Below are 26,084 nucleotides of genomic sequence, written 5' to 3' on the forward strand. Positions count from 1 at the left end.
CAATTTATTTTAAATAACTAATTTATTAGTTTATTAATGTTTCTTTCTGATTTATGACTAGAACAATTTGACAAACAGTGCTGAGCTGCATCTCAAATTAATCTTCAGGTTCCCAGCTCTCAGATGATGTACACCACTTCTATGTGACATCTACTGTTGACCTGTTATCTCCCTCTAAAGACCCCCTGTACCCCCCTAAAAAAAGACAAAAACGGGTCTATTGTGGGTCTCAGAGGGTTACGCTGAGCTTCTTGTTCAACACGACAGACCAGACAGCTGCATCTCAACAGGTTTTGAAGGTGTAAACAAATAATAAAGATGAGAGATGCATCTCCAACATAAAGAGTAAAGTGAGTAATTAAAAATGTCCTCAACAAAGATGAACTCAAGCTGACGTATCGAATCTGACTGAAATATTAGCTGTGAACACAGAGAGCGAGGAGCAACAACGATCACACTGTACCCACAGGAGAAGAAGCACATGTATTTACTGATGGCAAAATGAAGCTTTCTGAAATATTGAGGCTTTGACACACTTCACAGTTTGATATATCAGAGTGCATACTGCCATCTACTGGTAACACTAACCTGCTTCAGATAAGCCGGCACCTCAGGATTCTGCATTGAGCACAAAGCCACTAACAACATAATGTGGTATGAAAGCATTCAGCTCCCACACTAATATGATTCTACCACAGTCACCAGCGTGTGATGTTTTATTGACAATACTCATAAGACAGTAGAGGAAAAAGTGCCAGTATGAGTCCTCTATATTATGCCAATAAATATTAATATTGGAGGAGAAGCTTTGACTTTTATTATAAAGTGGAAATGCTGAAAAGCTTCTGCAGAACTTTGTTGTTTCTAGATGCTGTGTTCTGTGAAGAAGTGTATTTACCCTCCTCATGTTATTCGTTTTGTTGTGTGTTTTCCTGTTTATCAGTTTAATTTCTTTTGTAAACGCTCTTTTGACACCTGAAGAAGAAGAAGAAGAAGAAGAAGAAGAAGAAGAAGAAGACATACTTTATTAATCCCCTGAGGGGAAATTACATGTTTTGCCTGTTCTTTGTATTTTTATATTTCTATTGCCATTCTCTGGATCTTTTTGTATTTATATGATAATCTGGTGTTTGTAACGCTCAGTATAAACTGCTTCCTGATTGCTCTTTCTAAGCGGGCGCTGTTAGCATGAGTAGACTTCATTATGTCTCTTATTATTATTATCTGATTGCTATCTCCTGACACCAGACTCTCTTTGTGCCTGTGCATGCCTTAACTGCTTTATGAAGTATACAGAATGAGTAACAATACATTTATCAGAGACACTGTTTGATTTGATTTATTATTCTTAAATTGCAACTTCAATCATTTTTTTTTTCATAACACAATTCATATTTGAACGTCAGGACAGCCACATAAAGTACCGTCCCTTCCTGTGCTCAGCAGGAAGCTCAGCTGCACTCAGCTGGTTTTTTGAGGTCACTCGCCTGTTTTGTCTGCCGCTTTATGTAAACTGTTTACAGAGTTTTATCTCCAAATCTCTTATACAATATAGAAACGAATATCTTGATTTTGGAAGTGAAAATCTTCCTCCCTCTCACTGTCCACATTTAAACATTAAACAGTCTGAGGACTTCCACCTCGAAATAACAGAAGCTTGTGGTTTGAGATAAGATCGGTTCCTGTTTCTTAAAAGGAGAAAAGGTTTCTTACTTCTCTTTTTGATCAAAATAGATGTGCTGTTATATTCTTTCTTATTTCACATGCTATTAAGGGGAGACTCTACAGGTGAATTAATCCCAGTTGATTACTTACATTAAGACTATTATTCTGTGTTCTACAAGTTGTCTGAAATTGTATGTTTAAATATGCAAATGAGGCATTCTCTTATTACCTCCGCCAAGGCCGAAGGCCTAGGAAGGAGGTTATGTTTTCACCGGCGTTGGTTTGTTGGTTTGTTGGTTTGTTGGGTTTGTTGGTTTGTTGGTTTGTTGGTTTGTTGGGTTTGTTGGTTTGTTGGTTTGTTGGTGTGTTGGTTTGTTGGTTTGTCCAATTGGAGGATTATTCCAAAAGTCTGCGATGGATTTGAATGAAATGTTTTGGAGGGGTGGGGTGTGGCACAATGAACAATCCATTACATTTTGGTGGCGATCCGGCTTCAGGAATTATTTTTAATAACTCCGCTCAGCATTAACACCACAGGCTTTAAGACATGTACAGTGTATCTGATGGCGCGTTCATGACGCAATCACCCTGCCTCTTTCCTTCTGCCAGCAGAGAGACGGACTGAGAGAAAGCGGGGGCCGGAGGGAGGGGGGGACACCTGTAGATTCGGCGTTTTTTCACATTAAACTCTGTGAAATTACAGTTGAGTTCGATCAAAGCACACTTGGTGATTGTTAGAAAGAGTAACGACGACGGTTTAGGTGGGTTTTACTTTGTTTCTGTCCAGTTTGAATGAAGTGTTTTACGATGCTCCGCTACGTTCAGCTGACCTCAACATAAACAAAATACACGTGGATGATGGCGCACACTGCACGGAGAGGGAGGGGGGGGGGGGGCAATCATACTTGGGCAGCTCGGCGGAGGTCTGCCCTCTCCGAGTGCCATTCAAGTTAAATATGTGCTAATTTGCATACATTTCCAGAATAGAAATCTGAACATTGGATAAAGCCAGGTTCAAAATTCTTGTTTCATTTTGCTGACATATCAGAGTCAAAGGTTTTTACCTTGGCTGTCAATCAATTAAAAGATTTAATCACCATTAATCGCAAATTTAATCGCAAAAAAAATCAAAATGTACCTTGAAGGGAGATTTGTCAAGTATTTAATACTCTTTTCAACATGGGAGTGGACAAATATGCTGCTTTATTCAAATGTATTTATATATTTATTATTGGAAATCAATTAACAGCACAAAACAATGACAAATATTGTCCAGAAACCCTCACAGGTACTGCATTTAACATAAAAAATATGCTCAAATCACAACATGGCAAACTCAGGCCTCAGTTGCAGAACAAAGTGAGAAAGAGTGCAAATATAAAATACAATTTAAAAAGAGTAAAAACATTATCAATAAGGTGCAAATCCAAAATATACAGAATGTCTACAACACAAACAGGTTAACCAGTAAGGATCATACATCTGTATGGAGCATCTATAATCCAGAACTTGGCTTTTAATAAGAACTAGGCGTGACCACATCCCACCTGCTCACAGACATCAAATAATGTTTCATATTTCTCTATTTTTGTATAATTTGAAATTTGGGTTTAGCAAACCTTTAACCAAAATAGTAAACCCTAATTTGAACCAAAATACCTTATGCTAACCTGCTAGCTTTGCCAAAACAATTTATCTATCACTAACTTAAACATAAATTGTCTTGACCTAAACCAAAATAATTTACTGTAATGATAATACTAACTTAAACATAAATTGTCTCATCCTAAACCAAAATAACTTATTGTAATAACACTAACTTAAACATAAATCTCATCCTAAACCAAAATAATTTACTGTAATGATAACACTAACTTAAACATAAATTGTCTCATCCTAAACCAGAATAACTAATTGTAATAACACTAACGTAAACAGAAATTGTCTTATCTTGTGTAGATAGAAGTAGTAAAAGTAGCTCTAACCTGAAGCAGATTGTTGAGGCAGCACATGTGTGGTTATTTTACTAAGGACAGAACTTCTTATCACATGAAAAAGTCATAAACAAAAAGATGTTTGTGTGAATATGTTTCAAATTATTTACACAGTTACATAATTCAAACCAGATATTACCAGGGGCTAATAGAGTGCTGCAGGAGTGAGTCCTAAAACAAAATAACTTAACATTTTTGTACTTCCTGCTCCCTCGTCTCAAAGTCAATGGGTTTTTTGAATGCGTTTTTGGTTTGATACCTGAAATAAGGTCTGTGGTTAACACAAGCTGAAGAGATTTTAACATCTTGCTCTACAACATAAATTCCATCAGTGAATATCCCACTTGTACATTTTGAAGTTTTTACAGTTCTTAAAACGGTAGTTGCTAATAAATTGCTACATGAGTCTACAAAAGGTCATTATGCTGACATGTTGTTTATAGCCTAACGTTAGCTTTTTACTTCTGGTGATTGCATTTACGCTTTAAAAATCATAAAAGTGGTGATCATTAGAGAAGATTATCTTGCTGATCAAAATGTGTCCGTATCGTAAATGTTTGTTTGCCACAGAGCTTATTTTCTGCAATAATCCAATGGAACAATCCCATCGGCTTTTTGTTGAGGGAACCCATGCGATGCTAACTTCCTCGTTGGCCAACAAAAATACGTCATTCCTGCAGCCCTCTATTAACAGTAGAGTACACAGGCAGATCAGCTTCAGCATGGCTGACATCAGAGCTCGCATGTACCCGAGGAACAGAGTAGACGACATTATCGCCGTCACCACGGAGGGTGCTGTTGGACGAGCCGGCGGCCCGGTTGGAAAAATTCACCTGAGAGTAGGTGAGTCTACTCGAGTCGTCTTCAGCCTGGAAATAAAAAAACAAAACAAAGAGAGGTCAAAGGGATATGCTCAGTGTTGTTTTTGGTGTGATAATAATACAAAATCAGATGAATTACTCTTAAAAGGTGCCCTGTGGAGAGCACAGTTGTGTTTACACTCACCAAAATCCTGAAGCTGAATCCTAAGGCTATTTTTGATATTTAAGATATTCAAGTTGACTGCAGACATCGTCCAAATGAATCAATGAAAAGCCAAAAACAGGCATTTAACAAAAATGTATATGAATAAAAAGTTAACTACAGATGTCCAAAAACTTTTCCCCACTACCATTCTCGGTTGGATCTGTGACTGGAGGGACAGCTTGTGTTTTCTTTATAGGATGCAGCCTAAAGCTACTGTTCTCTGAGCCCAAAGCTAAAATCATATGACTTTTTCTCCTTACTGTATTTTGAGAACCGGCTGCAGTGGTAATGCTGTAGTCGTCATTGGTTTCAGCTTCATTTGTTTCGGCATATTGGGCGTAAGCGTTAACTGAAGAGATTTCCACAGGAGGAGTCCTGCTCTGTCCGTCATCTCTGATATTCTCGTACACTTGGTTGGTCTATAGGAGAAGAGGGATTTGGTTATATTAATATCAGCTAGTTTCACAAACACTTATGATGCTCAGATGTCTCAGATTTCGTCAGACTCACCTCTGTGACATAAGCATACTGTGTTTCCACAGTAGGATCTGAAAAACACAACAGTGTGTTTAGAAAATGACACTATGCTGTTGAAACATCCGGCTCAGACAGATGGAGACATTACACATTAACAGATCATAGCATTTTGTTTAAGTAAATAAACTTTGAATGGTGTGTCTGCTTCAAAAGTTAATTTTACATGCAAAGAGAGAACAAACTTTTGTGTGAGAAATAGGAAGTTTCAGTGGTATGATTGCCTGCCTGTGTGTGTGTTTTCTGTTGCCTCACCTTTGGGTTTAGAAGTCCTCTTCCTGCAGTAAATCAGCACAGACAGTGATGATACGACCATGATGACCAGAGTCAGACCCAAATACAGCAGCACTTTTGTAGTAACTTGAAGAGAAGAACAACTTTGTTATACACCGACACTTCCTGGTGGACTATCACATTAATATTGTGTACTGGATTCACAGGTATATGAAGCCCCTACATACAGTACACATACATATGTTTAATTTTTGTATACAAGTACATACACATAAATGTAAATACATACATAAACATCATGATACTTTGTCATGTACTGAGTGTACATGAATACATCAATGTACAGTTTGAGTTGATGGACATACTTTACTAGCATTGTACCATGTCTATGGAAAATAAACATTTCCGATTGGCTGACAGGTGTTTACTTAACTTACAACAGCCGAGTCGCACAGGAGAAAAAACACAGGACTTTCACCGAGGAGACCGGTGTTCGTGTCCCGGGTGAAACCAGAAGTCAAAGTTGATTTGTCACGTAAATTACGTACTTAAATTACAGCACTTCCGGAGTTATTTTAACCCAAACCACGATCACTTTGCCTAAAGCTAACTGAGTCGTTTTTGTCACGTAACTTCCGTACTTTGTGACGGGCAGCTTGACCGCCACGTTACCGCAATACGATAACGTTTCCTGTCCATGACAGAGTTAGCATTCAGCTTTAGCCCTGATGTCTAGCTCTGCTTTTCCTGCAATGAAGTGTTTCCATACCTTACTGGATGTGTAGTGTTTAACACTTTGGATTTAACACGTGAGGGTGCAGGTCGTATCCACGTGGATCCTCCGCCATTTTCTGCTTAGTCGTTTCGGCCGGCTGCGGTTTGTTTTGGTTGACGGATACAGAATGGATATGACGTCACGTTACTCAGAATACAACAATAATAGCGGTAACTTCCTTCTACCTCCATATAGACTCAAATGAAGTAACTATATAGATTCTGGCATGAAAAAATGTATTTCAAAATCGTAAAAAAATCGCGATATATAGGTTAATTGATTTATTTTTTCCACCCCTAGCTTACACTGACCTCAAGACGGTGGAAATTATTTTATCGGGGCGGTTTTGGGCGGTGGTGAAAAAAGTTGCCTTGCTGTCAAATATAGTTTTTAGAAAAGAAATTGGAATCGGCAGGTCAGACTATTAAAGAATCTGAATCGACCAAGACATTTGCAATCGGTGCATCTCTAATTAACTTAAATAAACATGTAACACACAGCCATGACTGGAGAATTGAGAGGAAAAGACAGTGCTCATGACTGGTCGGTTGTATAAAATCTGGAATAACTGATGTGTGCGGTTTGGAATGAATTTGGATGAAGCTATCATGTCATTTGTGTTTGAGGGAGCTAAAACTTGCAATTATATACACTTTAATAAACTCATGTACTCGCAAAAATAACATGCTAATATGTACATTCACACATTAACACATACACATTAGGGCTGGGCAATATATATACTGTATATTGGCTTAGATTTTGGATATAATGTAAGTGTTGTCTTTTCCTGGTTTTAGAGGCTGCATTACAGTAAATTGATAACATTTTCTGAACTTACCTGACTGTTCTAGACTGTTACATTATTTGCCTTTACTCAGTTATTATACACACTCATTATATCCACATTACTGATGATTATTTATCAAAAATCTCATTGTGTAAATATTTTGTAATGGCACCAATTGTCAACCCTGCTATATCGTTGCAATATCGATATCGAGGTATTTGGTCAAACATATCGGAATATTTGATTTTCTCCATATCGCACTGCCCTAATACACGAGCATACAGAGACAATACTTAAAAGCTCCATCTATCTAATACAGTGTGTGGATGTACCTATACCTGTCTCAGGCTGCTCGGTGGTTTTAGGGGAAGCTGAAAGTGTGGAGTTTCCTGAACTGGAGATTGTTGCTGTGGAGGCTGATGATGAAAACGCTGGTAAAGTCAAGTTTGGTTTAGAAGTGGTCGGAGCTGTGAACAACAAAAGTATGCAAAAAAATAAGTCCTGATGAGAGAACTCCTGTATGTCTGTGAGTCAGCTGATCTGTTGGTTTTAAATGAGCATTTATCAGTGTTCACACTGATGGGAATTTAAAACATCAGCAGCTGTCGGTGAAAATGTTTTTCAGACCTCCAGAGACATGAATGAACGTTTTTATTCTCATTACATTTTACGTGGAAACTCACCATCTGTGACAATGATCTCAAACTCCAGGTAGGGATCTCGAAAGAAAGTTGTGTCCAGACCACACCTGTAGCGTCCTGAGTCAGACTTGGTCAGCTGTGTGATGCCCACATACACAAATCCTCCTGATGGAGTTCCTTCTACATATCTGATGCTGTATCTGCCTGTCTGACCCCTGGAACCAGATGTTTCAACAAGGTCTTTTTCTCTACAGTCTTCCTTACAGAAGTACTTCCTGCTTTCAAAGCTAGTAAAGTAGCATGCAACCATGATATTTTCTCCAGTTCTCTTATAGAGGGTTTTTTCTCCAGAGGTATCTTCATCCAGCCGAGCTGTTGAAAAGATAAACAATTAATAGTTATTATCTGTAGTTCCTGTAAGAAATCACAATGAGTCCTGTTTCAAATCTGATCTACAGTCACACTGGGAGCTGCCCAGTTCAACCAGTCTCTGACTTATTCGGATTCGTCCATTAAATATTTTATCATAATCTCATGTGCACAATTTGATTTGATTATATTTTATTGAAAAGAATGGCATTTACACATGTTAATAGCTTCTTTGCATATGTAATAATAAGATTGTTTTACATTTTAAATATATTGTTATAAATATTTTGTGATGGCAGGTGAACACATGCAAAAATATTAATGAATTGCCACACCTATTAATGAAAACTCTCTTTAGAAGCACAAACTGTTAAAACTTTCACACTGATGTCTACAGGAAAACGGATATGGAAACTATTGTACGACACATCCAAAACCATGTGCTTTCATCAGCTTCTGCCACATATAACATTTTAAATCACAAAAATCTGTAGCTGTCAGTGAACAGTTAAACTTTTCTTCATACAAGAAAAAACATTTTCATGACTTTTCGTAGAAACTCACCATCTACAACAATGATCTCAATCTGCTCGAATGTTGAAAAACTCCGACCACACCTGTACCGTCCTGAGTCAGACTTGATCAGCTGTGTGATGGTCACAGAAACATCTCCTAAAATGGTTCCTTGTTTCTTATTCCATTCAATGCTGTATCTGCCTCTCTGAGCTCTGACATCAGATGTTACAATGAGAATGTCTTTCTGTTTACATTGTTCCTTGCAGAAGCCATTCCTGATTCCAGACAAAGAAGAGGAGCATTTAACTCTGACATCTTCTCCTTCAGTTCCTGTATAGACAGTGGTTTGGGCATTGACGAGACTGTTGTTTCCATCCTGCAGAGCTGAAAATATGAACAATCATTAGTTACTGTCTCTGCTTCCTGTAAGATGCTGCAGTCTGAACACGCAACACAGTCTCACGGCAGTTTGTGAAATAGTCACGAAATTTAATTTATTTAATTCGTGTACATAGAGACTAATTTCCATTTGTTTTCGTGACGCTCAGCCAAACTTTCAAAAATATATTTTTCGTGCGTTATCCTACGAATGTCCAGCAACACGTGAAGCACGTGTCAATTTCTGCTTCGGTCTATTCAAAATAAAACTACTTAGTAAGGTTTAGGAATAGATCAACCCTGTTAGGATTAGGCAGGGTTAGGGTTAGGAGGGTTACACGTTACATTAATCTAAAGTCTCCATGGCTTGACGTGTTACATCAACTCAAATCCTTTTTATATATTATTTTCCTTATACTGTGAACATTTGCACATTCCATCCTCTTCGTTTTAAACACTGTACAGCTCTTTTGATTTTTAAACATTTATTTAACATATTTATATTTCAAATTTCTATTTTATATTTAAGATTCTTAGCTAGCAGTACTTGTTTATTTTTATTTTCTCTTACTATGTTTACTGTTATGCACCAAAAAACCAAGGCAAATTCCATGTATGTGAAAACCTACATGGCAATAAACCGGATTCTGATTATCTTTTATTCTCCCTGCAGAGTTTCCCTGTATAAATAAAGGTTTCAATCAATGAAATGTAAATTGTAAAAAGTAACTGATTCCCTAAGAATCGTTTAATCTGTTATGGTTTTTGGTCCTTTTTTCCTCTTTTCTCTCTCACCCTTTTTTATAGCTCACTGTTGCATGAAAAGAGAGAAAGGAGAACTGTTTGCAGCACAATAATGAAACAACTGTAAAACTCAACTAACAGTATTTGACCACCAACCAAAAAGGGCATGTTGCACTTAAGAGTCTAGACCACAACCCACAACAGCTCAGTGAGACTTTCAACATTATCTTTTGTTCCCATTTATCAGAAAAAAGAATTGACTGAACTTATCGACATTCAGTCAGTCTCGATCTGTTAGATTAGAAAACAGTAATCAGTTGGTTGTATTTTATGAAAAATAATTCAGTGTCATGTAAATCAATATCATTTCATCCAGATTTTTCGTGTGCAGTTTTCTGCTCCAACGAGGTAAACAGAATGATTTAGAGAACCAGCACATCATCAACAACATGTTATTTCCACACCACTGTTTCAAAATGCTGCTGGCTTTATTTTGACTGTTTCTAAATTATTTCTCTGTAGGACGTGAGATCTTTTTTTTTTACTGCATACAGTCGATATTTTTGGAGGCTACAACAAACTCCACTAACAGTCAGGGTGAAGCAACAGAACACATGAACTCTCTTACTGTAAAAAGACAACAAAAAGCAACCAAATGGTATTTTGTTACCTTTGAAAACAAGTCAAGCTGCAACGATCAATAACCTGAACTATTATGATAATGTATTAATCGTTTTAGTGATTCTTTAAGCAAAACTGCCAAATATTTGCTGGTTCCCACTTCTAAAAAAGTCAGAATTCAACTCTTTTCTTTGTCATATCTGATACTAAACTGAATATTTTTTTGTGTTAGAATAAAACAATCTATGGAAAGAGATTATGTTGGGCTGTGGGAAATCTTTACGCCCATTTTGTGCTATTTTCTGACATTTATTGACAAAAACAGTTAATGATTGAATCAAGAAAATAATCTGCAAATTAATCGATCATGAAAATAATCATTAGCTGCAACTCTAAAAACACAGAATGAAACTTGTCTAGCTGTATCTTAGTTTAGTAAGTAAGCTGATTTTCCTTCCTGATGTACAGTTTATTTTGAGGAAGTAAAAAGTACTTGTAATGAAATATTTCAAAACATAGGTTCACAGTTTGTCAAGAAGGTAAATCTAGTGAAGCTTTGTATTAACTTCAGATAAACCTTATAAGAAAAGTAACGTAATGATGAGAGAGACTGACAGACATATAAAGTGAATGTACTCACAGAGGAAAAAGCAGCAGATCAACGTGTGACAGACTTTCATGTTGAGACTCTGATGATTAAACGGCATCTCTCTTCCTTCTTCACTGACAAACCAGGAACTTCTTACTTCTTTAAATGATGGAGTCCCTCCTCCAAACTCAACACAGACAGCTCTACTCTCCTCCCCTCTCCATCAGTCTGTATTTCTACTGCAGGGTCTGAGGTTACCTGAACACTTATGTATGACTTTACACTGTCATTAAAACTCATTGCAAGTGAATCCATTGTCATGTTTTTGTGATAAACCGTTATGGTCTTCAGCATGACTACACACACAGTTCAATATTAAACATTTTATTGAGTCTTGTTTTTTTCCATGAGCCCACAAATGGATACAATACAGTTGGATAATATTGCATAGGAATTTTCGGAAAGTTTTTTGGACGTTTTATATCCTTTTTTTGCCGTCTTTCGTTTGTTCTCCGGGTACTCGGCTCAACCCTAGTTTACTGTTTATTTTATTTGTTACTTTTATTTTGTTTTTGTTTTACGAAATAAATAAATAAAATTAAAAAGTAAAAAGAAACTCAACACAAGCAAATGAAGAATTCATCATCCAACACTGCGAAGTAGTAACACACCAGCAAACTGTGAAACATATTCTCTCATATGACAACACACAAAAGGCATAAAGAAATGCACGGCAAACAGAGAAAACAACAGCTTGTGTTTTTTTTGTTAATTATTCTTCCCTAAATGTAGTACACGGAGTACAAACTGGACCCTTGAGGCACAGTAACAGAATCCAGGTCATGTGTGTTGTTTGGGTGTGAGTGTACAGTAGGTTTGTTCCTGATCCATGCTGGCTGGATCGAGGCTCTGGTAGATGGAGTCTTCACATGTGGAGACTGGACGACAGTTCTCATAGTGGGCAATCTGAGGAAAACAAACAGATATAACAGATATTTGACAGAGAAAGAAAGCACTAAAATACAGTTAAAGCCTTTGAAATAAATGTTTTGGAGTCGACACATGAGAACAGGAGGCAGGAAACAAAAACCAACACACTTGTTTGTGAGTGCAAGAGCTTTGTGCATGAGGGCGGAGACAGAAGCTGTCAACTTAGCTATATATTAAAGCTGTAGTGGGTAGAAATGGAGCAAATATGATTGAAAATTCGTATTTTTATAAAACGGTCACTAAAACCTGACAGTATGAGACAGGTAATCTGAAATAGGTCATGTGACTCTGTGTCCTCCGGTGTCCTCCGGTGTCCTCCGGTGTCCTCCGGTGCTCCTAATGGCATCTGCAAGATTTCACAGACCGGAGGAAAACAACCAGTCAGAGCTGATCTGGAGTTTGCCGTCTCTGAGCAGCTGTCAATCACTCTCGAACTCCGATCAAACGGTCAAACTAGGCAGCGCTGATCAAATATGAATCATTATTCTGTTACTGTAATGACTATTTCTCTCCTGAAATGTTTTGAGAAACATCTTGTAGTGTACTGTTTAGCTGTAAAATGAGAAAGTTTATGACCCGGCAGCCATGTTGAGATCAGTTGAGGAAATACCAAGCACCGCCCACCAGCCGGAGCACAGCCAATAGGAACGCTCTCTCTGAAATGACCTGGGATTGGTCAAAGTCTCCGTCACAGGCTAGATTTTTTTAAAGCCTGAAAACAGAGCCATGAGGAGGTGCAGAAGTCTAGTTTTCTCTCAGAACACTTACAATATGCTGAAAGGTTGTTATGGAATTTTTGCCCAATGATGCAAAAAAATTGTTGCCTACTGAAGTTTTAATGATTTCTGGAAAGAAGAAAGAGTTATAAACAACTGCAAAACATCTCCAACATCAAGTGGCTCAGATGAAATGTCTCAGCTGTGGCAGAAACATTACTATGATCTGTTCAACTGTGTTGAAAGCAATTTGTTAATAGTGGGCAACATGGATAATAATAAGGATGTGACTGTCACCCCACAGGAAGTCCACGATGCGGTCACGAAGCTGGGAGATAAGGCATATGGTATGGACAACATAACTGCTCAACATTTAAAACTTTTGAGTAAAAAACTCTATCCTCTGCTTGCTATTTGTTTAACTGAGTTACCAGTCCATGGTATTTTACCTGACTCTATTTGATCTGTTATACTAGTGCCTGTTATTTAAGACAAATCTGGTAAACTAAACAGTTTGGAGAACTACAAGCTTATCAAGCCTTAACCTGCATTTTATCCAAAGAGCTGGAAAGAACTCTGCTAAATAAGCTGGAACAATATATCCTCACTACTGTTTTAAATGTAAACATGGCACTGATATTTGTATTTTTGCCAGAAATGACATTTTACATAAATATAATTCCACAACTTGTATATGTTATATTGATGCCTCTAAAGCATTTGATGGTATAAATCTTGAAAAAATATTTATCAAATTATATCAAAGGTGGGTTCCTGGCATAGAAATAGAATTAGGAGTAGAACGGATATTCTCAAATCATCTAGCAGACCATTTTTTTGTGTACCGTTTCCATAGTGACCATTGTAGGGGGCTGACTTCCGTATAAACTGACCAACTTACAGCAAGTCGTGGCCTCACTGAGGTGACGTTTTGCAGTAACGACTAAACGAGCAGTGGAGTAGTAACGTTACGAAGCACAGAGAAAATGTAAATGTAGGGTCCCTGATGTGAATGCACCCTTAAAATACTCCTGGATCGGCCCTGATACCGATCCTTAGGCTTGGTACATCTCTGATGATTATCATGTGCACTGGTACATCTTAGCCAACAGTGAGAGCAAAGAAAGAGTTAAAGAGAGTCCCCTCCATGTTTGTGCCGTCTGAGTTTCCTCTGGTGCGCAAACCTGTGGAACAGACAAAATGTTTTTCTCTATTATCATGAGTAATAATTGAAAGTGCAGATGAGTTTAGAAGGTCACTCTTGTTGGGTTAAAGCAACAGGAAAACAGCCAATGATAAAACACCAACCACAGTCACACACAGAAACAAAACCGAATCTTCCTGAATATGTTTCTTCCAAAAATGGCAATCCATCCAGTAGTTTTTGACCACAGTGGTGGACTGACCAACTGATAATGACATCCATAGAGCCACACTCCTAGCATGGCTACACAATGCTGTTGAAGTCTCTATAATGATACTGTTAACACATTGTAGCTTGGAGGTCACTGCGAAAGTCATTTCATCTGCTAATCGGGAACAGATACTACAGAAACTTAAGCGATGTATTTGCAGTAATGATGATGCTGGTTTTGAGGTTTGTCAGATGCAACTAAAAAATAGAGAAGTTTGTAGACACAGAAGTTGTGTTTTCATGGTCAGTGTGTAAACTGGAGCAAAGTTTATCATAAAGAGGAACAGACCTCCGTTTTTCACTAATACCACCTTCATACCAATGACCAGGGTTGGACCAGGTTAGGTTAACCCTGGTTCAACCCTCCTTTTGTCAATTCAAACCAAGCCAGTCAACCCGGGTTGAACCCTGGTCAGGACAATTCAGATACCTCCTGGGTCACAACCGGGGAGCAATGCATACCAATTAGCTCAGGTGTTAGAAATGGGCGGGGGGGGGGTTACAGGTCTGGAGGTTTACAGAGAGAGGAGATGATAGTGGCATCATCAATTTGAGCAAAAACATAACATTTCACAGAATGATGCATGTTTTTGGGATAGAGTGTAAATATAGTACACACAGCATTTTTTGCGTTATAAAATGTTGAACTATGTTGTATGTATGGAGCTGTAGTGTTTGCAAAAACATACAGACAACATACCGATTTAGAGTATGTGCTCTAATATGATAATCTAGGCTACATTTACTAAATGATTATACGCTTCGGAAGACTAAAATGTTTATTTCACTCACTCTAACATCCCAGCAAAGATTTACTTCATAAAGTAGACCTACTGAAGTTTTTCAGCTGGGCATGTGGCAACTGTTGGATAATATAAGAGTTTGTCCAAACATAATAAAATTAGTTTATATTTCATTTAGTTTGCTTGATAATGTAATGAACCAGGTCTGGGTTTGTTACTTTATAACTTTATAACAGAGAGAACAGGCGACAGATGGATCTTTTAGCAGGTTTATTTTTAAAGATACAAAGTTAAAAAAGGTAACGTTACAAATAGAAGATGTGTAAACATGCTTTAAAAACAGATGTGAGGACAGCCGGTGGTACCGTGAGGTGGTCGGCTTATCATTAACACGGTGTGTTTCGGTGTAACGTAACAGCGGATGCCTCCCTCATTCGGCAGCCTTGTAATGGGGGGGGATATTGAGTACGTTTTGCTCCCGTTCTATAATATAAATATAAATATAAATATATAAAAATAGAGAAATCATAAGAAAATATAAATAAGAAATATATATAACAACAGTGCAAATAATAATGCTGAAAAATAGGATCTTTGCAAATAATATAAATCAATGCATTTATAAGAATGCAAGAATAGTGTAAAATAAGAATATTAGTTTAAATGCATTGAATAAATAAATCCAGTGTTAGTGCCGGAGTAAACCAGATTATTGCATAGCCGAATTATTGCTCCAAATTATTGCACTGTCAGTATTGCACAGCTGAAGATATAATAAATTATGGAGTTATAGCTCCTGATAGGGGTAAAAATAATAAATATATGTTGTGTGTTATATGTATATATACAACAATTTACAATCTAATGAACATATCTACCGTTTTCTAGTCTAGACAAGGGTATATTTGATCCTAAATATAATCTATTTACTTTATGTTGTTGACGTCTGTATGATGATAAAGTAGAATAATTTAAATGTCTATCAGTTTGAGTAGATTCCAAGTAAATGTTTGTACCGGTAGTCACACGGAAATGACATTGGATCGTGTTCCATGACGAACACAAAACGGCGTTGCACGTCGTCAGTAAAGGCAGCTGGTTAGTCGGCATCGGTGCAGGCTCGGTGTTGGAGGGTTTAATAACCCACTTCCACTCCCCAGTGATTAGTTTGGAATGGCCCTTAATATGGCGGACCCTACATGCGAACGCGCAAACGGAGTGGAAGTAGGTAGGGAGAGGGTGTAGGGGGTGGTTTGGAATTGGGCCTTTTGTGTATGAGCCACGGCAACCTGTGACAGTTACGTCTCGGACTGTGGGCCCTCATTTGCAACCGAATAGGTTTGTCCCGCCTCTTTTGTTACTGGTCCGTGCAATTCACATTGAAATCGACCCTGGTTCAACCCTGGTCCGATCCACCTCTCGACCTGGGTCGCAAAGGCGAGTTGATCAAAGGGTTAATCCTTTCATACACACAACCAACCCTGGTTCAACCCTGGTTGAGTCCTCGGTGTGAAAGGGGTATAAGTAGTCTCTTACTGACGACACTATTCTTCTTTTCTTTAATTTTTAACGGGACAAGGTTGTTCACTGAACTTTCTCTTTGCTTCCTTCATTTTTTTTTAATTCATGATTTAACAGTATTTTCAGTCAGATGTGTTACAGCATTTTATTCTAGTTACTGTGTCAAATGAGCTTCAGAGCAGCTTTATCACGAAACCAATGATCTACACAAATTCATATAACACTTAAAGCCCCCTTCAACTTCATCATCATCATCATCATCATCATCATCATCATCATCATCATCATCATCATCATCATCATCATCATCATCATCATATTGTGGGTGCAGCTAAAGCAGCAAACAGAAATAGAGATAGAGGAAGGAAATGTTAAATTAGCACCTTCCTGACTGACTGACAGACAGATAGTGGAAGGAGTGAAGTGATAGAGGCAGTTCTCCTGCAAATTAGTGATTTTTCTCCATCAGGATCAAATTCAGAATGAATATCCACCATGTTCTGTCCTTCTGCTTCTTCTCAGGTGAGGACTGATCTGAAAATGTTAAAGGATGTTAAAGGCCCATAAAGGTAAGACAGGAATTATCTCTGCTATTGGCGATGTTCAACCTGGTGCTATGAGCAGCTCACAGCCTCTTTCATTTTGTTAAATTAGTTCTCAGAGGAAAAAAGGTTGGGGACTCCTGATCCAAATGTTCAATGTTTTTCACTTACTGTATCTTTATTCAGATTTCCTGTTTAGGGCTTTTAATTAAAATATGTAATTGTCATTAATCGCATGATTGTCCGTAGTTAATCGCAATTAATTGCAAATTAGTCACACGTTTTTTATCTGTTCAAAATGTACCTTAAAGGGAGATTTGTCAGGTATTTAATACTCTTATCAAAATGGGAGTGGGCAAATATGCTGTTGTATGCAAATTTATGCATATATGTATAACTGGAAATCAATTAACAACACAAAACAATGACAAATATTGTCCAGAAACCCTCACAGGTACTGCATCTAGCATGAAAAATATGCTCAAATCATAACATGGTAAACTGCAGCCCAACAGGCAACAACAGCTGTCAGTGTGTCAGTGTGCTGACTTGACTATGACTTGCCCCAAACTGCATGTGATTATCATAAAGTGGGCATGTCTGTAAAGGGGAGACTCGTGGGTACCCATAGAACCCATTTTCATTCACATATCTTGAGGTCAGAGGTCAAGGGACCCCTTTGAAAATGGACATGCCAAGTTTTCCCGCGGATCCCAGCTGGACATCAGATGAGTAGGTGGTCCTTAATGCGGCCAGGACGCATTCGCATACACACTGCTAAAAGAATGCGGTCATATGTGTCCCAGACTACCTCTGAATGTGGTCTGAAAGATCCGATCTCAATGCGTCTTCAATGCGTCTTGAGTGCGTTCACACCTGTACTTAAAGCTGTCCACTTGTGATGCGATCACTGAGGATGCATGTTAATACCAGGTCTGAACAGGGCCTTAATCTGTAGAATATGTCAGACACATGAAAAAGATATATTTTTTTTTAACCCTTTAACACTTTAACTCTGTTTCAAATTCTTAACCTTTTCTGTCTAAAATAAATATTGTGCCATTATCAAAGACAAACTGAAGCAACGCTGTCTGTGTGGACGCCACACGCGTGCGAGCTGCAGCAGTTCAGTGATGGTACGTGTCCACAGGGGCATTTTTTTATCACGAGGGATCACCTCGCTTCCCAGCATTGGACGCTTGATGGGCTGCCACTAGACACAAAGCACTCGGCACCTGATTGGATGAACACTTTACCTCGTGGGCTGCAGCTCCCAGCTTTCAAACCAGAACCAACATGGCGGCTCTTTCTTCTCTTATATCCCAAAAATAGTTCACCAAAATGTGTTTCTGAAAACATTTTAGAAATAAGCCATGCAGTTGCTAAATCTGTCTGTGTTTTAGATCGACAACAGTTAGTTTAAAAGTTTCTAGGGAGTTTCCATAGGCGAAGAGTCGCGCCGGATGCCCCTGATTAGCATAAAGTAAACTAGACCTCAACTTTATGCAAATGAGGAGCGACCAACGCGACGCTCCGTCTCTCGCCACGCTGCCAGAACGCATTGCACGGCTGCTTAAATAGACAATGAACGGGAAGCGTGGAAAGGATGGAGTCTGCACCATGAGCCGTCACACACAGGTAAAGATAGACGGTGTGGCCTAGGCCTTATAGAGGAGAGAACATAGCCTGCTGAAGTGAGCAGGGGCGTCCGAGAGTCAGGTCAGGCAAAACAACCAAACAAATAAGAAAGTCCTCATAACAGAAAGAACTGACCATCAGTGTTCTCTGTTCTTATTTTCAACAGCACTGTGTGGTGGAAACACTCGGCTCGTCAGTGCAAAAGTCAACATTTTCACAGGAGGTGAAGGAGGAAATGGTTTTCTTACATGCTTCTTCTCTTCATATGGAAGCAGGAAGTTCTTCTGTAAGAACAAATGTAAAGCAGAATATATTCTTATTAAAACAGATGATGTCAGAGCTCAGAGTGGCAGATTCAGCACTGAATACAGTAACAGATCTTCAGGAGGAGGAACTCTGGCTGTGACCATCACACATCTGACCAAGTCTGATGCAGGACGATACAGGTGTGGTTTGGGCAAAACTTTGGTTCCAGAGTCATACTACGACTTTGAGGTCAGAGTTTCAGATGGTGAGTTTCTACTGAAAGTCTTTTAACCTGATATATTTCAATCAGGAAAGACTCGTATGAATTGAATGATGATTTATTACAAAGTGCACGAATTATGAATAGTAACAGTCTTTGGCGATTTAGACCCGATGTGAAATAATGAAGGGGAAGTGAAGCTGTAGTAGGATGTAGAAATATTCCCCCCGGGTCTAGACACTGGTGGTGGTGGTGGTGAAGACTGATGCAGATCCAATGAATGAAGTGGAGCAGGATTACTCTGATGTGATGAATCTGGACACTGAAAACTCATAGAGGAGAATGGTTTTTAAACTTTTGACAGCAGCATGTTATTGGTTGAGGGAGATATGGCAAGCTCTGATTGGTCACTGAAAAGAGAGACGCCCATAATCAGCTGACATATTAATAGTCCATGAGAGAGAGAGAACCAGAATGAATGAGAATGAATGAGCTTGCACCCCTAGTCTTCCTGTCTGAATTTACGCTTAAGCTTCATTTAGTGTGTTCACCATATTTAGTGAGGAAAGAATGAAATCAAATGAAATTGTGGGAAAAATATGGGTTATTTCAATTATTATAATTATTACCTCTGCCAATGCCAAAGGCGTTTGTTTGTCTGTCTGTCTGTCTGTCTGTCTGTCTGTCTGTCTGTCTGTCTGTCTGTCTGTCTGTTAGCAGGATTACTCCAAAAGTTTGTGATGGATTTGAATTCTTTGGAGGGGTGGGGTGTGGCACAATGAACAATCCATTCAATTTTGGTGGCGATCTGGATCATGATCTGGATTCAGGAATTTTTTTAAGGATTCCGATCAGCCTGAGCATTAAGACCACAGAGTATAAAACAGGCCTGATGACAAGTTGATGCGTTGATGACGAGATGCGGGAGCTGCTGTCCGTCTGCAGTGAGAAAGAAAAAAGCAGTAGATGACGGGATGAGAGACACCGTGGTGTAACGTTATACAGACATAACAAGGCTGCTGAACGAGAGAGGCATCCACCGATACGTTACACGAAACACACCGTGTTAATAATAAGCCGACCACCTCACGGTACCACCAGCTGTGAGCTGTGATCTGTTTTTAAAGTCAGGCACCATGGCGGAGGTATGTGCTCTCTGAGTGCCATTCTATTTATTATTTTTTATTTAGTCCAAAATGCAACTGCTCGTCTTTTAACTAGAAATAACAAGAGATCACATCCATCCATCCATCTGCAACCGCTTATCCCGTTAGGGGTCGCGGGGGGGCTGGAGCCGATCCCAGCCGACATTGGGCGAAGGCAGGGTACACCCTGGACAGGTCGCCAGTCCATCGCAGGGCTGACACATAGAGACAGACAACCATTCACGCTCACACTCACACCTACGGGCAATTTAGAGTCCACAATTAACCTAACCTGCATGTCTTTGGACTGTGGGAGGAAACCGGAGTACCCGGAGAAAACCCACGCTAACACGGGGAGAACATGCAAACTCCACACAGAAGGGTCCCAAGCCGGATTCGAACCTGCAACCACAAGAGATCACATATCACCCCTATTTCATCCTCTCTGCACTGGCTTCCCATTAAATGTTGCATCCATTTTAAAATACTGGTGCTAACCTTTAGAGCCTTGCATGGTCAAACACCCCAGTATATTACTGACCTCCTCCTCCCTTACACACCAAATCGGGCTCTTAGGTCTTCTGACCAAAAACTACTGGCAGTCCCCCAAACCCACCATAAAACCAGAGGTGACCGTGCCTTTCAAGCTGTCGCACCCAATTTATGGAATTCCGTCCCCCTATCGCTGCGATCTCTAGACTCCTGTGACATTTTTATGAAGCAGCTAAAAACGTTTTTATTCAGATAGGCTTTTGTTAATCTGTCAGAATAACTGCTCCACTTTACTAATTACTTTTATTGACTGTGTTCGGAACTTTTGACTTGTTTATGTGTCTCTGTCCTCATTTGTTTGTTTTGTTGTGATTTTAGCTTGACAGCACTGCGCTTGTCATCGCTACTTTTAATATTGACTTGATGTATTATTTTTATTAATGTAAACCATTTTGTGATTTAGTATCTGTGAAAGGTGCTAAATAAATAAACTTTACTTACTTACTTATTTGTGATGTATGAACTCTAAATATATTGATGTAGCAAATGATTACCCCACTAGTCACGGACTGTGGCTGAACTGGGCAGCTCCCAGTGTGTCTCTGTGGATCTGTGTCAATGTGAAGCAGGAAATATTGTGATTAGACTGCAGAAGTTCAGACGGTAACTTTGATTGTTCATCTTTTCAGGAGCACTGTTGGCTGGGAAATCAGGTTTCTTCCATACAGAAACTGAAGGAGAAGAAATCACTTGGGGATGCAGCAATACCGTCTACGGAAGGCAGAAGTTCTTCTGTAAGGACGAATGTAAAAAACAAGAAGACATTCTCATCGAAACAGAAGGCAACCAAACTCAGAGTGGCAGATACAGCATTGAATATAAAAAAGGATCTATATTTGGACTGCATATGACCATCAAACATTTGACCAAGTCAGATACAGGATCGTACAGATGTGGTTACGGCAGAGCTTTGTCTCCAGATTCATACCGGGATCGTTTCGTCTTTGTCACAGATGGTGAGTTTGTTTTATTTAAATGTTTCTTCATAATCCACATACAGTACCTTTAGTTCAGTACACAAACTGATAATGAACAGCAATTTTATTGTCATTTCAAATCCCCCCAAAATGGATAATGTGAAACATCTTTTAAATTACCTTAAAGCAGCAGAAATTAAAATATGACCAGTTCTTTCTTTTCGTTTTTTTATCATCAGGATTTCTGTGTATCAGTATTGATTCAGTGTCTGATTGTTTCATTGTGTTTTCATTGATCGCTGCTCCAACCACTTCAAACCCAAACTGGACTCTCTGATCCTTTTCAGCATCAGTCCCATCAGCCTCCACACCAACACCAACAACAACTCAGAGTCAAAGCTCCACTTCAGGAAGTTTCACACCATCAGTTTCCCCTGAAACCACCGACCAGCTTACAGGTACAGTTCATAGACTGTTTATCCTCCTGCCGGTCAGTGTCTCAACTTCATCTTTAAACAAAACAAATGTTCTTAAAAATGTCAAATTAAGAATAACAACACTGTCCAATAAGAATAATAAAAATATCCACTTTCTGTTTCAGCACATAAGACAGGTCAGTACGTAGAAGATTAAAGTTTTACAGTAAAACTCAGGTTTAATTAAAGAAACTACACATTATACAAGACATTATCTTACATGTGATATGAACACATGACAAGTCAAGAACATCTAGACCAACGTCTTTGATATTTTATCATATCAAAGGAAGATTTTCTCATTTTTATTAAAGGTGCCATGTGGAGTTTTCTTGTAAACAAAGTTTCTGTTTACATTCAGTGCTACTCACTAAAACACACTGTCTGTATCCTTGAGGTTTAACAATTGTTTTGAATGCAGTTCCCTCCTCATAAAGGTTTTAAAACCTGAATCATAGAACGTATATTGATAAGAAGTGAAAGTTTGTTCCATTACAACATCAGCACCCAGCAGCAGAGCTATGCTTCCACCGTCTGGTTCTCACTTCTAACAAGGCTGGTGAGCCAATAGTAAATCAACGATGGTATCATGTGGTGTCACTGGGTCGTCAGTTAGTGTGGAAAAAACAGATAAATGGCTGAGTTTGACGGTAAATGCTTGGAAATTAAAATATGAACAGTTATTTCTTTTGTTTTTTTTAGGTTTGGGAAGCTCAATATATTTGTTTTGAAACTTAGAAACTTGGTTATTTGATTATATGATTTGTGCAAAAAAAAAGACTGCTGGTTTGGGTGTTTGGCCAAAAGAACCAGGTGGAGGCGCACCTTAACCTCTAAGCCACTATGTCTTATTTGTATGTATTTTAGGGATTATGTAGGGATTTACTTATCTGTCTATCTATCAACAGCATCTAATTGTAATCATCAGGATTTCTGTGTATCAGTATTGATTCAGTGTCTGATTGTTTCATTGTGTTTTTATTGATCGCTGCTCCAACCACTTCAAACCCAAACTGGACTCTCTGATCCTTTTCAGCATCAGTCCCATCAGCCTCCACACCAACACCAACAACAACGCAGAGTCAAAGCTCCAGTTCAGGAAGTTTCACACCATCAGTTTCCCCTGAAACCACCAACCAGCTTACAGGTACAGTTCATAGACTGTTTGTCCTCCTGCCGGTCAGTGTCTCAACTTAATCTTCAACAAAACAAATGTTCTTAAAAATGTCAAATTAAGCATAACAACACTGTCCGATAAGAATAATAAAAATATCCACTTTCTGTTTCAGGACATAAGACAGGTCAGTACGTAGAAGATTAAAGTTTTACAGTAAAACTCAGGTTTAATTAAAGATACGTCACATTATACAAAGTATTTTCTTACATGTGATATGAACACATGACAAGTCAAGAAACATCTAGACCAAGTATTTTATCATATCAAAGGAAGTTTTTCTCATTTTTATTAAAGGTGCCATGTGGAGTTTTCTTGAAAACAAAGTTTCTGTTTACATTCAGTGCTACTCACCAAAACACACTGTCTGTATCCTTGAGGTTTAACAATTGTTTTGAATGCAGTTCCCTCCTCATAAAGGTTTTAAAACCTGAATCAAAGAACTGTACATTGATAAGAAGTGAAAGTTTGTTTCATTACAACATCAGCACTCAGCAGCAGAGCTATGCTTCCACCGTCTGGTTCCTACTTCTAACAAGGCTGGTGAGCCAATAGTAAAACAACGATGGTATCATGTGGTATCACTGGGTCGTCAGTTAGTGTGGAAAAAACAGATAAATGGCTGAGTTTGACGCTAAATTCTTCGAAATTAAAATATGACCAGTTATTTCTTTGGGGGTTTTTTAGGATGAAAAAAAATTAATTTATTTCTTTTAAAACTAAGAAACTTGGTTATTTAATTATATGATTTGTGCAAAAAACAACAACAACAACTGCTGGTTTGGGTGCTTGGCCAAAAGAACCAGGTGGATGTGCACCTTGACCCCTAAATCACTAGGTTTTATTTATATATATATTAGGGATTATCTAGGGATTTATTCATCCATGTATTAATCAACTGCATCAATTTGTTATCATCAGGATTTCTGTGTATCAGTATTGATTCAGTGTCTGATTGTTTCATTGTGTTTTCATTGATCGCTGCTCCAACCACTTCAAACCCAAACTGGACTCTCTGATCCTTTTCAGCATCAGTCCCATCACCCTCCACACCAACACCAACAACAACTCAGAGTCAAAGTTCCAGTTCAGGAAGTTTCACACCATCAGTTTCCCCTGAAACCACCGACCAGGTTAAAGGTACAGTTCATAGACTGTTTGTCCTCCTGCCGGTCAGTGTCTCAACTTCATCTTCAACAAAACAAATGTTATTTAAATTGTCAAATTAAGAATAACAACACTGTCCAATAAGAATAATAAAAATATCCACTTTCTGTTTCAGCACATAAGACAGGTCAGTACGTAGAAGATTAAAGTTTTACAGTAAAACTCAGGTTTAATTAAAGATACTACACATTATACAAGACATTATCTTACATGTGATATGAACACATGACAAGTCAAGAAACATCTAGACCAACGTCTTTGATATTTTATCATGACAGGAAGATTTTCTCATTTTTATTAAAGGTGCCATGTGGAGTTTTCTTGTCAACAAAGTTTCTGTTTACATTCAGTGCTACTCACAAATATATCATTTGTGCAAGAAAAGACGAGAAGAAGAAGATTTTTTATGCTTATATGGAATCGCTGACAGTAGAAAGATGACAGGAAATGTGTGTGTGGGGTGGGAGACAGGTGGATGTGCACCTTAACCCCTAAATCACTTGGTCTTATTTATATAAATATTATGGATTATCTAGGGATTATTTATCTGTCTATCTAACAACAGTATCCATATTGTTATCATCAGGATTTCTGTGTATCAGTATTGATTCAGTGTCTGATTGTTTCATTGTGTTTTCATTGATCGCTGCTCCAACCACTTCAAACCCAAACTGGACTCTCTGATCCTTTTCAGCATCAGTCCCATCAGCCTCCACACCAACACCAACAACAACTCAGAGTCAAAGCTCCACTTCAGGAAGTTTCACACCATCAGTTTCCCCTGAAACCACCGACCAGGTTAAAGGTACAGTTCATAGACTGTTTGTCCTCCTGCCGGTCAGTGTCTCAACTTCATCTTCAAACAAAACAAATGTTCTTAAAAATGTCAAATTAAGAATAACAACACTGTCCGATAAGAATAATAAAAATATCCATTTTCTGTTTCAGCACATAAGACAGGTCAGTACATAGAAGATTAAAGTTTTACAGTAAAACTCAGGTTTAATTAAAGATACGACACATTATACAAGACATTTTCTTACATGTGATATGAACACATGACAAGTCAAGAAACAACTAGACCAACATCTTTGATATTTTATCGTAACAGGACGATTATCTCATTTTTATTAAAGGTGCCATGTGGAGTTTTCTTGTCAACAAAGTTTCTGTTTACATTCAGTGCTACTCACTAAAACACACTTTGTGTATCCTTGAGGTTTAATAATTCTTTTGAATGCAGTTCCCTCCTCATGAAAATTTTAAAACCTGAATCAAAGAACGTATATTGATAAGAAGTGAAAGTTTGTTCCATTACAACATCAACACCCAGCAGCAGAGCTATGCTTCCACCGTCTGGTTCCCACTTCTAACAAGGCTGGTGATCCAATAGTAAAACAACGATGGTATCATGTGGTGTCACTGGGTCGTCAGTTAGTGTGGAAAACAAAACTGATAAATGGCTGTGTTTGATGGTAAATGCTTGGAAATTAAAATATGACCAGTTATTTCTTTGGGTTTTTTTAGGTTGAAGAAACTAAATATATTTGTTTTGAAACTTAGAAACTTGGTTATTTGATTTTATGATTTGTGCAAAAAAAAGATTGCTGGTTTGGGTGTTTGACCAAAAGAACCAGGTGGATGTGCACCTTAACCCCTAAGCCACTAGGTCTTATTTATATATGTATTAGCGATTATCTAGGGATTTATTTATCTGTCTATCTATCAACAGCATCCAATTTTTATC

At 38.3% G+C, this 26,084-nt stretch overlaps 1 protein-coding gene across 1 annotated transcript; it reads right to left on the reverse strand.

Annotated features, from left to right (window-relative positions):
• Positions 1-3,771: 3,771 nt before the first annotated feature.
• Positions 3,772-11,023, reverse strand: LOC141773121 (uncharacterized). Its single transcript, XM_074644808.1, has 8 exons — positions 10,928-11,023; positions 8,593-8,928; positions 7,702-8,031; positions 7,357-7,485; positions 5,475-5,579; positions 5,196-5,233; positions 4,946-5,104; positions 3,772-4,528 (listed from the first exon to the last, which is right to left on the reverse strand). The coding sequence occupies exons 1-8, from the start codon at positions 10,992-10,994 to the stop codon at positions 4,328-4,330; spliced, it is 1,365 nt and encodes a 454-aa protein (XP_074500909.1). The 5' UTR covers positions 10,995-11,023; the 3' UTR covers positions 3,772-4,327.
• Positions 11,024-26,084: the final 15,061 nt, after the last annotated feature.

The sequence above is a fragment of the Sebastes fasciatus genome, chromosome 8 (genome assembly GCF_043250625.1).
Source record: "Sebastes fasciatus isolate fSebFas1 chromosome 8, fSebFas1.pri, whole genome shotgun sequence".
NCBI lineage: Eukaryota > Metazoa > Chordata > Actinopteri > Perciformes > Sebastidae > Sebastes > Sebastes fasciatus.

Excerpts from the sequence above, each read along its gene's own strand:
- LOC141773121 (XM_074644808.1), bottom strand. The coding sequence starts at position 10,994 with ATGCCGTTTAATCATCAGAGTCTCAACATGAAAGTCTGTCACACGTTG. Across the intron at positions 8,929-10,927 it reads GATCTGCTGCTTTTTCCTCT|CTCTGCAGGATGGAAACAAC; the intron begins GTGAGTACATTC and ends TCATATTTTCAG. Across the intron at positions 4,529-4,945 it reads CAGCCGGTTCTCAAAATACA|GCTGAAGACGACTCGAGTAG; the intron begins GTAAGGAGAAAA and ends TTTTATTTCCAG.